This window comes from Hyla sarda (assembly GCF_029499605.1).
Source record: "Hyla sarda isolate aHylSar1 chromosome 2 unlocalized genomic scaffold, aHylSar1.hap1 SUPER_2_unloc_7, whole genome shotgun sequence".
NCBI lineage: Eukaryota > Metazoa > Chordata > Amphibia > Anura > Hylidae > Hyla > Hyla sarda.
In genome coordinates, this window is record NW_026607614.1 from 67,501 (window position 1) to 86,890 (window position 19,390).

The window sequence follows — 19,390 nt, forward strand, 5'->3', positions numbered from 1 at the left end:
GAGACCATTATACAGTGGTCTACAAACTGTGGACCTCCAGCTGTTGCAAAACTACAACTCCGAGCATGCCCAGACTGCCCAAGCATGCTGGGAGTTGTAGTTCGTCAACATCTGACCCTTCAGATATTGCCGAAATACAACTTCCAGCATGTCTGGCCACGCTGGGAATTATAGTTTTGCAACAGCTGGAGGCACACTAGTTGGGACACATTGTTCGTTTCCTAACTCTTTTTCCCAACCCGTGTGCCTCCAGCTGTGCCTCCAAACTATAACGCCCAGCATGCACTGACAGACCATTCATGCTGGGAATTGAAGTTGTGCAACAGCTGGAGGCACACTGGTTTGGAAACACTAAGTTAAGTAAAAAACTTTCAAGTGTTTTGCAACCAGTGTGCCTCCAGCTGTTGCATAACTACAAGTTCCAGCATGTCCTTCTGCTGTCACTGCATGCTGAGATTTGAAGTTTTTGCAACAGCTGAAGGCACACTGGTTGCGAAACACTGAGTCTGTTTCCATGTTTCGCAACCAGTGTGCCTTCAGCTGTTGCATAACTACAACTCCCAGCATGCACGGACAGCCAAAGGGCATGCTCTGAGTTGTAGTTTTGCAACAGCTGGATGTTTCCTCCCCCCCCCCCCCCCCAATGTGAATGGACAGGGTACACTCACATGGGCGGAGGTTTACAGAGAGTGCTGCAAGATTGAGATGCAGCAAACTCGCTGTGAACCCCCGCCCGTGTGACTGTACCCTAAAAACACTACACTACACTACACTTAAATAAAATAAGTAAAAAACACTATATATACACATACCCCTACACAGCCCCCCTCCCCTCCCCAATAAATATGAACAACGTCTGGTAACGCACTGTTTCCAAAATGGAGCCTCCAGCTGTTGCAAAACAACAACTCCCAGTATTGCCGGACAGACATTGACTGTCCAGGCATGTTGGGGGTTTTGCCACAGCTGGAGGCACCCTGTTTGGGAAACACTGGCATAGAATACCCCTATGTCCACCCCTATGCAAAACCCTAATTTAGGCCTCAAATGCGCATGGCGCTCTCTCACTTTGGAGCCCTGTCGTATTTCAAGGCAACATTTTAGGGTCACATATGGGGTATCGCCGTACTCGGGAGAAATTGCCTTACAGATTTTGGGGGGCTTTTTCTCCTTTTACCCCTTATGAAAAGGAACAGTTGGAGTCTACACCAGTATATTAGTGTATAAAATAACATTATTACACTGACATGCAGGTATTGCCGCATACTTTACATTTTCACAAGAGGTAAAGGGGAAAAAAGATCCCCATGTTTTGGGACACAATTTAGCCGGAGTGCGGAGATACCACATATGTGGGCGCAAAGTGCTCTGCGGGCGCACAACAAGGCCCAGAAGGGAGAGTGCACATGGACATGTGAGGTGATTTGCACAGGGGGGTCACAGATGGTAAATGAAGAATAAGGAGATTGGGAGAATTGATGTTATAATTGGGAGATGATATTATTGGGAGATTAAACTCTACAGAAAAAACATTCTACAACTAATAACGAGGACACAATTACTGTTTAGGTGCAGAAACGCTGCAGACAAAGCTCCTACTAAATAGAGCTGCGGGGTAAATTTATGCTCCGAGGAGAATTCTACATTTATACGCAATTCAAGAAAGTAGCTGCACAAGAATGATAAATGTAACGTAACTGCGCCAAATATACACAACAGGCAGAGGGGTAAAAAACTTCTATTATACACTGGAAATGATACATGTCCCCCTATATACCCCATATACATATATACACTATATACACCATATACATATATACACTATATACACCATATACATATATACACTATATACACCATATACATATATACACTATATACACTATATACACTGCTATATATACACCATATACATATATACACTATATACATATATACACTATATATACTATATACACTGCTATATATACCCCATATACATATATACACTATATACACTATATACACTATATACACAACAGGCAGAGGGGTAAAAAACTTCTATTATACACTGGAAATGATACATGTCCCCCTATATACCCCATATACATATATACACTATATACCCCATATACATATATACACTATATACACTATATACACTGCTATATATACACAACAGGCAGAGGGGTAAAAAACGTCTATTATACACTGGAAATGATACATGTACCCCTATATACCCCATATACATATATACACTATATACACCATATACATATATACACTATATACACTATATACACTGCTATATATACACCATATACATATATACACTATATACACTATATACACTGCTATATATACACAACAGGCAGAGGGGTAAAAAACGTCTATTATACACTGGAAATGATACATGTCCCCCTATATACCCCATATACATATATACACTATATACCCCATATACATATATACACTATATACACCATATACATATATACACTATATACACCATATACATATATACACTATATACACTATATACACTGCTATATATACACCATATACATATATACACTATATACATATATACACTATATATACTATATACACTGCTATATATACACAACAGGCAGAGGGGTAAAAAACGTCTATTATACACTGGAAATGATACATGTACCCCCTATATACCCCATATACATATATACACTATATACACCATATACATATATACACTATATACACTATATACACTGCTATATATACACCATATACATATATACACTATATACACTGCTATATATACACAACAGGCAGAGGGGTAAAAAACGTCTATTATACACTGGAAATGATACATGTCCCCCTATATACCCCATATACATATATACACTATATACACTATATACACTGCTATATATACACACTACACATATATACACACTACACATATATACACACTACACATATATACACACTACACATATATATACACACTACACATATATACACACTACACATATATACACACACTACACATATATACACATTACACATATATATACACACTACACATATATATACACACTACACACATATATACACACTACACATATATACACACACTACACATATATACACATTACACATATATATACACACTACACATATATACACACTACACATATATACACACTACACATATATATACACACTACACATATATACACACTACACATATATATACACACTACACATATATATACACACTACACATATATACACACTACACATATATACACACTACACACATATATACACACTACACATATATACACACTACACATATATACACACTACACATATATACACACACACTACACATATATACACACTACACACATATATACACACTACACACATATATACACACTACACATATATACACACTACACATATATACACACACACTACACATATATACACACTACACATATATACACACTACACATATATACACACTACACACATATATACACACTACACATATATATACACACTACACATATATACACACTACACATATATACACACTACACATATATATACATACTACACATATATACACACTACACACATATATACACACTACACATATATACACACTACACATATATACACACTACACATATATACACACTACACATATATACACACTACACATATATACACACTACACATATATACACACTACACATATATACACACTACACATATATACACACTACACATATATATACACACTACACATATATATACACACTACACATATATATACACACTACACATATATACACACTACACATATATACACACTACACATATATATACACACTACACATATATATACACACTACACATATATACACACTACACATATATATACACACTACACATATATATACACACTACACATATATACACACTACACATATATACACAACAGGCAGAGGGGTAAAAAACTTCTATTATACACTGGAAATGATACATGTCCCCCTATATACCCCATATACATATATACACTATATACACTATATACATATATACACTATATACCCCATATACATATATACACCATATACATATATACACTATATACACTATATACATATATACACTATATACCCCATATACATATATACACTATATATACACCATATACATATATACACCATATACATATATACACTATATACACCATATACATATATACACTATATACACCATATATACACCATATACATATATACACTATATACACCATTTACATATATACATATATACACTATATACACTGCTATATATACACAACAGGCAGAGGGGTAAAAAACGTCTATTATACACTGGAAATGATACATGTCCCCCTATATACCCCATATACATATATACACTATATACACTATATACACTGCTATATATACACACTACACATATATACACACTGCACATATATACACACTACACATATATACACACTACACACATATATACACACTACACATATATATACACACTACACATATATACACACTACACATATATATACACACTACACATATATACACACTACACATATATATACACACTACACACATATATACACACTACACATATATACACACTACACATATATACACACTACACATATATATACACACTACACATATATACACACTACACATATATACACACTACACATATATACACACTACACATATATATACACACTACACATATATATACACACTACACATATATACACACTACACATATATACACACTACACACATATATACACACTACACATATATACACACTACACATATATACACACTACACATATATACACAATACACATATATACACACTACACATATATACACACTACACATATATATACACTACACATATATACACACTACACATATATACACACTACACATATATACACACTACACATATATACACACTACACATATATACACACTACACATATATACACACTACACATATATACACACTACACATATATATATACACACTACACATATATACACACTACACATATATACACACTACACATATATACACACTACACATATATACACACTACACATATATGCACACTACACACATATTTACACACTACACATATATATACACACTACACATATATATACACACTACACATATATATACACCGTGACACACATATTTACACACTACACATATATACACACTACACATATATATACACACTACACATATATATACACACTACACATATATATACACACTACACATATATACACACTACACATATATACACACTACACACATATACACACTACACATATATATACACCGTGACACACACACATATACACACTACACATATATACACACTACACATATATACACACTACACATATATATACACACTACACATATATATACACCGTGACACACACATATACACACTACACATATATACACACTACACATATATACACACTACACATATATACACACTACACATATATACACACTACACATATATATACACACTACACATATATATACACACTACACATATATATACACCGTGACACACATATTTACACACTACACATATATACACACTACACATATATATACACACTACACATATATATACACACTACACATATATATACACCGTGACACACATATTTACACACTACACATATATACCCACTGTGACACATATATACATATATATATACATACATACACACTGTGACACACACACATATACACACTGTGACACACACACATATATACACACTGTGACACATATATACACACTGTGACACACACACATATACCCACTGTAACACATATATACACATTTATAAATCCACTGTGACACATATTTACACATATATATACACACACACTGTGACACATATATACATATAAATATATACACTGTGACACAAACACATATATACACAGTGACACATACATACATACATACCCACTGTGTCACATATATATATATATATATATATATATATATATACATACATACACACATTCACACATATACCCACTGTGACACATATACACACATATGTACACACACTGTGACACACATATACACACATATATACACACACTGTGACACACATACACATATATACACACACTGTGACACACATACACATATACATATATATATATATATATATATACATACATACACACTGACACACACATTCACACATATACACACTGTGACACATATACACACATATATACACACACTGTGACACATATACACACATATATACACACACTGTGACACATATACACACATATATACACACACTGTGACACACATGTACATACACATAAACATGTTCATATATATATAATGATAAACATTGTGTACAGAGGAGGAGGAAAGAGATTATGGCGGGCGGAGGGGCGGGGTCTGTACACCCCACTAGACTGTATATAATATATACCAGACAATTCATCGTCCTTCACCTGCCTCCTACGTTACAGATTAAAGGGAAGACCCAAGGATACTGGAAAAAACCCGCACTCTGCCACCGACTACAACCTGCCCGGTGAGTACAGCCGCCCATATACTAAAATACTGCGGGTACAGACCCCCTGCAGGATCAGCAATCATAAGTGAGGGGTAATTACAGCCCCGCCCCCTGTATGACATCACTGATATAATATAATAGTAATATAAGGACATGTAATCACAGCCCCGCCCCCTGTATGACATCACTGATATAATATAATAGTAATATAATGACATGTGATCACAGCCCCGCCCCCTGTATGACATCACTGATATAATATAATAGTAATATAAGGACATGTGATCACAGCCACGCCCCCTGTATGACATCACTGATATAATATAATAGTAATATAATGACATGTGATCACAGCCCCGCCCCCTGTATGACATCACTGATATAATATAATAGTAATATAAGTACATGTGATCACAGCCACGCCCCCTGTATGACATCACTGATATAATATAATAGTAATATAATGACATGTGATCATAGCCCCGCCCCCTGTATGACCTCACTGATATAATATAATAGTAATATAATGACATGTGATCACAGCCCCGCCCCCTGTATGACATCACTGATATAATATAATAGTAATATAATGACATGTGATCACAGCCCCGCCCCCTATATGACATCACTGATATAATATAATAGTAATATACAGACATGTGATCACAGCAACGCCCCCTGTATGACATCACAGATATAATATAATAGTAATATAATGACATGTGATCACAGCCCCACCCCCTGTATGACATCACTGATATAATATTATAGTAATATAATGACATGTGATCACAGCCCCACCCCCTGTACGACATCACTGATATAACATAATGGTAATATAATGACATGTGATCACAGCCACGCCCCCTGTATGACATCACTGATATAATATAATAGTAATATAATGACATGTGATCACAGCCCCACCCCCTGTATGACATCACTGATATAACACAATGGTAATATAATGACATGTGATCACAGCCCCGCCCCCTGTATGACATCACTGATATAATATAATAGTAATGTAATGACGTGATCACAGCCCCGCCCCCCTGTATGACATCACTGATATAATATAATAGTAATGACATGTGATCACAGCCCCGCCCACTGTATGACATCACTGATATAATATAATAGTAATATAATGACATGTGATCACAGCCCCGCCCCCTGTGTGACATCACTGATATAATATAATAGTAATGACATGTGATCACAGCCCCGCCCCCTGTATGACATCAATGATATAATATAATAGTAATATAATGACATGTGATCACAGCTCCGCCCCCTGTATGACATCACTGATATAATATAATAGTAATGTGACATGTGATCACAACCCCGCCCCCTGTATGGCATCACTGATATAATATCATAGTAATATAATGACGTGATCACAGCCCCGCCCCCTGTATGACCTCACTGAAATGATATAATAGAGGAGGTGGGGCTGTGATCACATGTCATTATATTACTATTATATATCAGTGATGTCATACAGGGGGCGGGGTTGTGATCACATGTCACATTACTATTATATTATATCAGTGAGGTCATACAGGGGGCGGGGCTGTGATCACGTCATTATATTACTATTATATTATATCAGTGATGTCATACAGGGGGCGGGGCTGTGATCACATGTCTCATTACTATTATATTATATCAGTGATGTCATACAGGGGGCGGGGCTGTGATCACATGTCATTATATTACTATGACATTACTGATATAATATAATAGTAATATAATGACGTGATTACAGCCCCGCCCCCTGTATGACATCACTGATATAATATAATAGTAATATAATGACATGTGATCACAGCCCCGCCCCCTGTATGACATCACTGATATAATATAATAGTAATATAATGACATGTGATCACAGCGCCGCCCCCTGTATGACATCACTGATATAATATAATAGTAATATAATGACATGTGATCACAGCCCCGCCCCCTGTATGACATCACTGATATAATATAATAGTAATATAATGACATGTGATCACAGCCCTGCCCCCTGTATGACATCACTGATATAATATAATATAATGACATGTGATCACAGCCCTGCCCCCTGTATGACATCACTGATATAATAGTAATATAATGACATGTGATCACAGCCCCGCCCCCTGTATGACATCACTGATATAATATAATAGTAATATAATGACATGTGATCACAGCCCCGCCCCCTGTGTGACATCACTGATATAATATAATAGTAATGACATGTGATCACAGCCCCGCCCCCTGTATGACATCACTGATATAATATAATAGTAATATAATGACATGTGATCACAGCTCCGCCCCCTGTATGACATCACTGATATAATATAATAGTAATGTGACATGTGATCACAACCCCGCCCCCTGTATGGCATCACTGATATAATATCATAGTAATATAATGACGTGATCACAGCCCCGCCCCCTGTATGACCTCACTGATATGATATAATAGAGGAGGTGGGGCTGTGATCACATGTCATTATATTACTAATATATCAGTGATGTCATACAGGGGGCCGGGGCTGTGATCACATGTCATTATATTACTATGATATTATATCAGTGATGCCATACAGGGGGCGGGGTTGTGATCACATGTCACATTACTATTATATTATATCAGTGAGGTCATACAGGGGGCGGGGCTGTGATCACGTCATTATATTACTATTATATTATATCAGTGATGTCATACAGGGGGCGGGGCTGTGATCACATGTCCCATTACTATTATATTATATCAGTGATGTCATACAGGGGGCGGGGCTGTGATCACATGTCATTATATTACTATGACATTACTGATATAATATAATAGTAATATAATGACGTGATTACAGCCCCGCCCCCTGTATGACATCACTGATATAATATAATAGTAATATAATGACATGTGATCACAGCCCCGCCCCCTGTATGACATCACTGATATAATATAATAGTAATATAATGACATGTGATCACAGCCCCGCCCCCTGTATGACATCACTGATATAATATAATAGTAATATATTGACATGTGATCACAGCCCTGCCCCCGTATGACATCACTGATATAATATAATAGTAATATAATGACATGTGATCACTGCCCCGCCCCCTGTATGACATCACTAATATAATATAAAAGTAATATAATGACATGTGATCACAACCCCGCCCCTGTATGACATCACTGGTATAATATAATAGTAATATAATGACATGTGATCACAACCCCGCCCCTGTATGACATCACTGGTATAATATAATAGTAATATAATGACATGTGATCACAACCCTGCCCCCTTTATGACATCACTGATATAATAGTAATATAATGACATGTGACCACAGCCCCGCCCCCTGTATGACATCACTGATATAATATAATAGTAATATAATATGTGATCACAGCCCCGCCCCCTGTATGACATCACTGATATAATATAATAGTAATTTAATGACATGTGATCACAGCCCCGCCTCCTGTATGACATCACTGATATAACATAATAGTAATATAATGACGTGATCACAGCCCCGCCCCCTGTATGACATCACTGATATAATATAATAGTAATATAATGACATGTGATCACAGCCCCGCCCCCTGTATGACATCACTGATATAATATAATAGTAATATAATGACATGTGATCACAGCTCCGCCCCCTGTATGACATCACTGATATAATATAATAGTAATATAATGACATGTGATCACAGCCCCGCCCCCTGTATGACATCACTGATATAACAGTAATATGTACAATTAGGCGGCTCTTTATATCATAGTAACATAGTTCAAAAGGTTGAAAAAATCCCAGAGTCCATCAAGTTCATCCTATATCCCTAATGAGTCCCTACTGACCCAGAGGAGGCAAAACCCTCATACTAGAGGTAAAAACTCCTTCCCAACTCCAAATATCAGAATAAATCCCCGGATCAACGTTCTGTCCCGATAAATCTATTATACATAACCAGCGATGTTATTATTCTCCAAAAATGTATCCAGACCCTTTATATTCTATTACAGAGCTCACCATGACACCTCCTCAGTCTCACTGCTCTTACAGTAAAGAATCCCGTCTGTCCTCATGTAGAAACCTTCTTTCTTCTAGACGTAGAGGATGTCCCCTTGTTATAGATACAGTCCTGATATATTATCTATATTATTAGGCCACCTCCTTGTTATATATACAGTCCTGATATATTATATATCTTATTAGGCCACCTCCTTGTTATATATACAGTCCTGGATATAAATAGATCATGGAGAGATCTCTGTACTGTCCTGATATATTATATATATTATTAGGTCACCTCCTTGTTATATATACAGTCCTGGGTATAAATAGATCATGGAGAGATCTCTGTACTGTCCTGATATATTATATATATTATTAGGTCACCTCCTTGTTATATATACAGTCCTGGGTATAAATAGAGCATGGAGAGATCTCTGTACTGTCCTGATATATTATATATATTATTAGGTCACCTCCTTGTTATATATACAGTCCTGGGTATAAATAGATCATGGAGAGATCTCTGTACTGTCCTGATATATTATATATATTATTAGGTCACCTCCTTGTTATATATACAGTCCTGGGTATAAATAGATCATGGAGAGATCTCTGTACTGTCCTGATATATATTATATATATATATATTATTGGGTCACCTCTTTGTTATATATACAGTCCTGGGTATAAATAGATAATGGAGAGATCTCTGTACTGTCCTGATATATTATATATCTTATTAGGTCACCTCCTTGTTATATATACAGTCCTGGGTATAAATAGATCATGGAGAGATCTCTGTACTGTCCTGATATATATATATATATATATTATAAGGTCACCTCCTTGTTATATATACAGTCCTGGGTATAAATAGATCATGGAGAGATCTCTGTACTGTCCTGATATATTATATATCTTATTAGGCCACCTCCTTGTTATATATACAGTCCTGGGTATAAATAGATCATGGAGAGATCTCTGTACTGTCCTGATATATTATATATCTTATTAGGCCACCTCCTTGTTATATATACAGTCTTGGGTATAAATAGATCATGGAGAGATCTCTGTACTGTCCTGATATATTATATATATATATTATTAGGTCACCTCCTTGTTATATATACAGTCCTGGGTATAAATAGATCATGGAGAGATCTCTGTACTGTCCTGATATATTATATATATATATATATATTATAAGGTCACCTCCTTGTTATATATACAGTCCTGGGTATAAATAGATCATGGAGAGATCTCTGTACTGTCCTGATATATTATATATATTATAAGGTCACCTCCTTGTTATATATACAGTCCTGGGTATAAATAGATCATGGAGAGATCTCTGTACTGTCCTGATATATAATATATATTATTAGGTCACCTCCTTGTTATATATACAGTCCTAGGTATAAATAGATCATGGAGAGATCTCTGTACTGTCCTGATATATAATATATATTATTAGGTCACCTCCTTGTTATATATACAGTCCTGGGTATAAATAGATCATAGAGAGATCTCTGTACTGTCCTGATATATTATATATATATTATGAGGTCACCTCCTTGTTATATATACAGTCCTGGGTATAAATAGATCATGGAGAGATCTCTGTACTGTCCTAATATATTATATATATTATTAGATCACCTCCTTGTTATATATACAGTCCTGGGTATAAATAGATCATGGAGAGATCTCTGTACTGTCCTGATATATTTATACATAGTTATTAGGTCGCCCCTAATCCTTCTTTTTTCTAAATAAACTAAATAACCCTAATTCTGATGATCTTTCTGTGTATTGTAGTCCTCCCATTCCCCGTATTACTCTGGTTGCCCGTCTTTGAACCCTCTCCAGCTCCACTATATCTTTCTTGTACACTGGTACCCAGTACTGTACACAGTATTCTATGTGTTGTCTGCCCAGTACTGTACACAGTATTCTATGTGTGGTCTGACCAGTACTGTACACAGTATTCTATGTGTGGTCTGACCAGTACTGTACACAGTATTCCATGTGTGGTCTGACCAGTACTGTACACAGTATTCTATGTGCGGTCTGACCAGTACTGTACACAGTATTCTATGTGTGGTCTGACCAGTACTGTACACAGTATTCTATGTGTGGTCTGACCAGTACTGTACACAGTATTCTATGTGTGGTCTGACCAGTACTGTACACAGTATTCTATGTGTGGTCTGACCAGTACTGTGCACAGTATTCCATGTGCGGTCTGACCAGTACTGTACACAGTATTCTATGTGTGATCTGACCAGTACTGTACACAGTATTCTATGTGCGGTCTGACCAGTACTGTACACAGTATTCTATGTGTGGTCTGACCAGCACTGTACACAGTATTCTATGTGTGATCTGACCAGTACTGCACACAGTATTCCATGTGTGGTCTGACCAGTACTGTACACAGTATTCTATGTGTGGTCTGACCAGTACTGTACAAAGTATTCCATGTGTGGTCTGACCAGTACTGTACACAGTATTCCATGTGTGGTCTGACCAGTACTGTACACAGTATTCTATGTGTGGTCTGACCAGTACTGTACACAGCATTCTATGTGTGGTCTGACCAGTACTGTACACAGTATTCTATGTGTGGTCTGACCAGTACTGTACACAGTATTCTATGTGGGGTCTGACCAGTACTGTACACAGTATTCTATGTGGGGTCTGACCAGTACTGTACACAGTATTCTATGTGGGGTCTGACCAGTACTGTACACAGTATTCTATGTGGGGTCTGACCAGTACTGTACACAGTATTCTATGTGGGGTCTGACCAGTACTGTACACAGTATTCTATGTGGGGTCTGACCAGTACTGTACACAGTATTCTATGTGGGGTCTGACCAGTACTGTACACAGTATTCTATGTGGGGTCTGACCAGTACTGTACACAGTATTCTATGTGGGGTCTGACCAGTACTGTACACAGTATTCTATGTGGGGTCTGACCAGTACTGTACACAGTATTCTATGTGGGGTCTGACCAGTACTGTACACAGTATTCTATGTGGGGTCTGACCAGTACTGTACACAGTATTCTATGTGGGGTCTGACCAGTACTGTACACAGTATTCTATGTGGGGTCTGACCAGTACTGTACACAGTATTCTATGTGGGGTCTGACCAGTACTGTACACAGTATTCTATGTGGGGTCTGACCAGTACTGTACACAGTATTCTATGTGGGGTCTGACCAGTACTGTACACAGTATTCTATGTGTGGTCTGACCAGTACTGTACACAGTATTCCATGTGTGATCTGACCAGTACTGTACACAGTATTCTATGTGCGGTCTGACCAGTACTGTACACAGTATTCTATGTGTGGTCTGACCAGTACTGTACACAGTATTCTATGTGTGGTCTGACCAGTACTGTACACAGTATTCCATGTGTGGTCTGACCAGTACTGTACACAGTATTCTATGTGCGGTCTGACCAGTACTGTACACAGTATTCTATGTGTGGTCTGACCAGTACTGTACACAGTATTCTATGTGTGGTCTGACCAGTACTGTACACAGTATTCTATGTGTGGTCTGACCAGTACTGTACACAGTATTCTATGTGTGGTCTGACCAGTACTGTGCACAGTATTCCATGTGCGGTCTGACCAGTACTGTACACAGTATTCTATGTGTGATCTGACCAGTACTGTACACAGTATTCTATGTGCGGTCTGACCAGTACTGTACACAGTATTCTATGTGTGGTCTGACCAGCACTGTACACAGTATTCTATGTGTGATCTGACCAGTACTGCACACAGTATTCCATGTGTGGTCTGACCAGTACTGTACACAGTATTCTATGTGTGGTCTGACCAGTACTGTACAAAGTATTCCATGTGTGGTCTGACCAGTACTGTACACAGTATTCCATGTGTGGTCTGACCAGTACTGTACACAGTATTCTATGTGTGGTCTGACCAGTACTGTACACAGTATTCTATGTGTGGTCTGACCAGTACTGTACACAGTATTCTATGTGTGGTCTGACCAGTACTGTACACAGTATTCTATGTGGGGTCTGACCAGTACTGTACACAGTATTCTATGTGGGGTCTGACCAGTACTGTACACAGTATTCTATGTGGGGTCTGACCAGTACTGTACACAGTATTCTATGTGGGGTCTGACCAGTACTGTACACAGTATTCTATGTGGGGGTCTGACCAGTACTGTACACAGTATTCTATGTGGGGTCTGACCAGTACTGTACACAGTATTCTATGTGGGGTCTGACCAGTACTGTACACAGTATTCTATGTGGGGTCTGACCAGTACTGTACACAGTATTCTATGTGGGGTCTGACCAGTACTGTACACAGTATTCTATGTGGGGTCTGACCAGTACTGTACACAGTATTCTATGTGGGGTCTGACCAGTACTGTACACAGTATTCTATGTGGGGTCTGACCAGTACTGTACACAGTATTCTATGTGGGGTCTGACCAGTACTGTACACAGTATTCTATGTGGGGTCTGACCAGTACTGTACACAGTATTCTATGTGGGGTCTGACCAGTACTGTACACAGTATTCTATGTGGGGTCTGACCAGTACTGTACACAGTATTCTATGTGGGGTCTGACCAGTACTGTACACAGTATTCTATGTGGGGTCTGACCAGTACTGTACACAGTATTCTATGTGGGGTCTGACCAGTACTGTACACAGTATTCTATGTGGGGTCTGACCAGTACTGTACACAGTATTCTATGTGGGGTCTGACCAGTACTGTACACAGTATTCTATGTGGGGTCTGACCAGTACTGTACACAGTATTCTATGTGTGGTCTGACCAGTACTGTACACAGTATTCTATGTAGGGTCTGACCAGTACTGTACACAGTATTCTATGTGGGGTCTGACCAGTACTGTACACAGTATTCTATGTGTGGTCTGACCAGTACTGTACACAGTATTCTATGTGGGGTCTGACCAGTACTGTACACAGTATTCTATGTGGGGTCTGACCAGTACTGTACACAGTATTCTATGTGGGGTCTGACCAGTACTGTACACAGTATTCTATGTGGGGTCTGACCAGTACTGTACACAGTATTCTATGTGGGGTCTGACCAGTATTGTACACAGTATTCTATGTGTGGTCTGACCAGTACTGTACACAGTATTCTATGGGTGGTCTGACTAGTGATTTGTACAGCGGTAGAATTATTTCCTTGTCGTGGGCATCTATGCCCCTACTGATGCCCCCCATGATTTTATTTGCCTTGGCAGCAGCTGCCTGACACTGGTCACTAGAGCTAAATTTACTATTAACTAAGACCCCTAAGTCCTTTTCCACATCAGTCGTCCCAAGTGTTCTCCCATTTAATACATAATCCCAGCCCGGATTGTTCCTCCCCATGTGCTTTACTTTACATTTATCAGTGTTACCTCATCTGCCACTTCCCAGCCCAAACCTCCAACCTATCCAGATCCATTTGAAACAGTTCACTGTCCTCTATAGTGTTATCTACTATATACAGTGCACTGTCCTCTGTTGTGTTATCTACTATACACAGTGCACTGTCCTCTATTGCGTTATCTACTATACACAGTGCACTGTCCTCTATTGTGTTATCTACTATACACAGTGCACTGTCCTCTATTGTGTTATCTACTATACACAGTGCACTGTCCTCTATTGTGTTATCTACTATACACAGTGCACTGTCCTCTATTGTGTTATCTACTATACACAGTGCACTGTCCTCTATTGTGTTATCTACTATACACAGTGCACTGTCCTCTATTGTGTTATCTACTATACACAGTGCACTGTCCTCTATTGTGTTATCTACTATACACAGTGCACTGTCCTCTATTGTGTTATCTACTATACACAGTGCACTGTCCTCTATTGTGTTATCTACTATACACAGTGCACTGTCCTCTATTGTGTTATCTACTATATACAGTGCACTGTCCTCTATTGTGTTATCTACTATACACAGTGCACTGTCCTCTATTGTGTTATCTACTATACACAGTGCGCTGTCCTCTATTGTGTTATCTACTATACACAGTGCACTGTCCTCTATTGTGTTATCTACTATATACAGTGCACTGTCCTCTATTGTGTTATCTACTATACACAGTGCACTGTCCTCTATTGTGTTATCTACTATACACAGTGCACTGTCCTCTGTAATATTTACTGCTTTACAGAGAATAGTCTCATCTGCAAAGATTACTACTTTACTATTCAACCCCTCTACAAGGTCATTAATAAATATATTAAATAAAACAGGACCCCTGTGGTCCCCACTAGTAACAGTCACCCAATCAGAATAAGTATAATTAATAACCACCCTCTGTTTCCTATCACTGAGTCAGTTACTTACCCACTTACCCACATTCTCCCTCAGCCTGATCCTTCTCATTTTATGCACCAACCTTTTATGTGGAACCGTATCAAATGCTTTGGAAAAATCCAGATATACGACATCCAGCGATTGCCCCTGGTCCAGTCTGGAGCTCACCTCCTCATAAAAGCTGATCAGGTGACAGGACCGATCCCTCATAAAGCCATGTGATATGGGGTCATACATTAATTTTTATCAAAATATTCCAAAATATCATCTCTTAGAAAACCCTCAAACAATTTACATACAACGGAGGTTACACTAACAGGTCTGTAATTCCCGGGGTCACCTTTTATCTTCTCAGGATCGTCTGAACGCTGCACAGATGAAGGATTTGGCGCCATCTCCTTAGACGATAAAGGGGTGATGCATTTCTTTAGAGGTAAGTCATGTGACCTTCCGTAGACATCGGATCATATTATTCTTTCAATCATCTACCATAATAATGTAACACAAACTGAGGACGGACAGAAAACATCCAACATGGCGGAAATGTGCATCGCTGGGGCCCAGGTAGCGGTCCTGTATAGGGCCCGGAGGATCCAGCAGCTGATCCGATAGGTGTCTCTGCTGGACCTGAGCATCATAACATTTTCTTTGTAGGAGACTCTGAGTGGACGGGATTCCAGGGACCATCACGGGCTATAAATGAGAGCTGGGCCGGGGTGACCGGACCTATAGACGCCGCGTTCAGGAACTACAATGAGGATAAACCACAGGAACATCAGAGGACCTACCTCTTCAAGGTGAGGAACGAAACATCTCAGCGTTCCATCGCACTCCAAACAGCGCAAATGTCAGAACAAGACGTGGATCTACAAGACCCACCTAAAATGTCATAATAACATATAAAAATGACCCTGTACCTATAAAATCTATATTAATACAACCACATGATGACCCAAAAATCACGTTGGAGACAGTCCGCACGGACATGAACACGAATCTGCTCTACGTTGTGTATCCATGTGGATTCGTAACGCTGTGTATCCATGTGGATTCACTATGTTGTGTATCCATGTGGATTCGTAACGCTGTGTATCCATGTGGATTTGTTACGTTGTGTATCCATGTGGATTTGTTACGTTGTGTATCTATGTGGATTTGTTACGCTGTGTATCCATGTGGATTTGTTACGTTGTGTATCCATGTGGATTTGTTACGTTGTGTATCCATGTGGATTTGTTAGTTTGTGTATCCATGTGGATTTGTTACGTTGTGTATCCATGTGGATTTGTTACGCTGTGTATCCATGTGGATTTGTTACGTTGTGTATCCATGTGGATTTGTTACGTTGTGTATCCATGTGGATTTGTTAGTTTGTGTATCCATGTGGATTTGTTACGTTGTGTATCCATGTGGATTTGTTACGTTGTGTATCCATGTGGATTTGTTACGTTGTGTATCCATGTGGATTTGTTACGTTGTGTATCCATGTGGATTTGTTACGTTATGTATCCATGTGGATTCGTAACGCTGTGTATCCATGTGGATTTGTTACGCTGTGTATCCATGTGGATTTGTTACGTTGTGTATCCATGTGGATTTGTTACGCTGTGTATCCATGTGGATTTGTTACGTTGTGTATCCATGTGGATTTGTTACGTTGTGTATCCATGTGGATTCCTTGCGTTGTGTATCCATGTGGATTTGTAACGCTGTGTATCCATGTGGATTTGTTACGTTGTGTATCCATGTGGATTTGTTACGTTGTGTATCCATGTGGATTTGTTACGCTGTGTATCCATGTGGATTTGTTACGTTGTGTATCCATGTGGATTCCTTAAATTGTGTATCCATGTGGATTTGTAACGCTATGTATCCATGTGGATTTGCTACATTGTGTATCCATGTGGATTTGTTACGTTGTGTATCCATGTGGATTTGTTAGTTTGTGTATCCATGTGGATTTGTTACGTTGTGTATTCTTGTGGATTTGTTACGTTGTGTATCCATGTGGATTTGTTACGTTGTGTATCCATGTGTATTTCTTACGTTGTGTATCCATGTGGATTTGTAATGCTGTGTATCCATTTGGATTCGTTACATTGTGTATCCATGTGGATTAGTTACGTTGTGTATCCATGTGGATTTGTTACGTTGTGTATCCATGTGGATTCGTTACATTGTGTATCCATGTGGATTAGTTACGTTGTGTATCCATGTGGATTAGTTACGTTGTGTATCCATGTGGATTTGTTACGTTGTGTATCCATGTGGATTCGTTACATTGTGTATCCATGTGGATTAGTTATGTTGTGTATCCATGTGGATTTGTTATGCTGTGTATCCATGTGGATTTGT

General features: G+C 38.2%; 1 protein-coding gene across 1 annotated transcript in view; it reads left to right on the forward strand.

Moving 5' to 3' along the window:
* Positions 1-19,390, forward strand: part of HPX (hemopexin) — a 66,257-nt gene that overhangs the window by 13,640 nt on the left and 33,227 nt on the right. Inside the window, exons 2-4 of the mRNA XM_056551318.1 lie at positions 6,586-6,650; positions 17,391-17,468; positions 17,690-17,832. Coding sequence (XP_056407293.1) covers positions 6,586-6,650; positions 17,391-17,468; positions 17,690-17,832 — 286 coding nt within the window. The remainder of the gene's footprint in view (positions 1-6,585; positions 6,651-17,390; positions 17,469-17,689; positions 17,833-19,390) is intronic.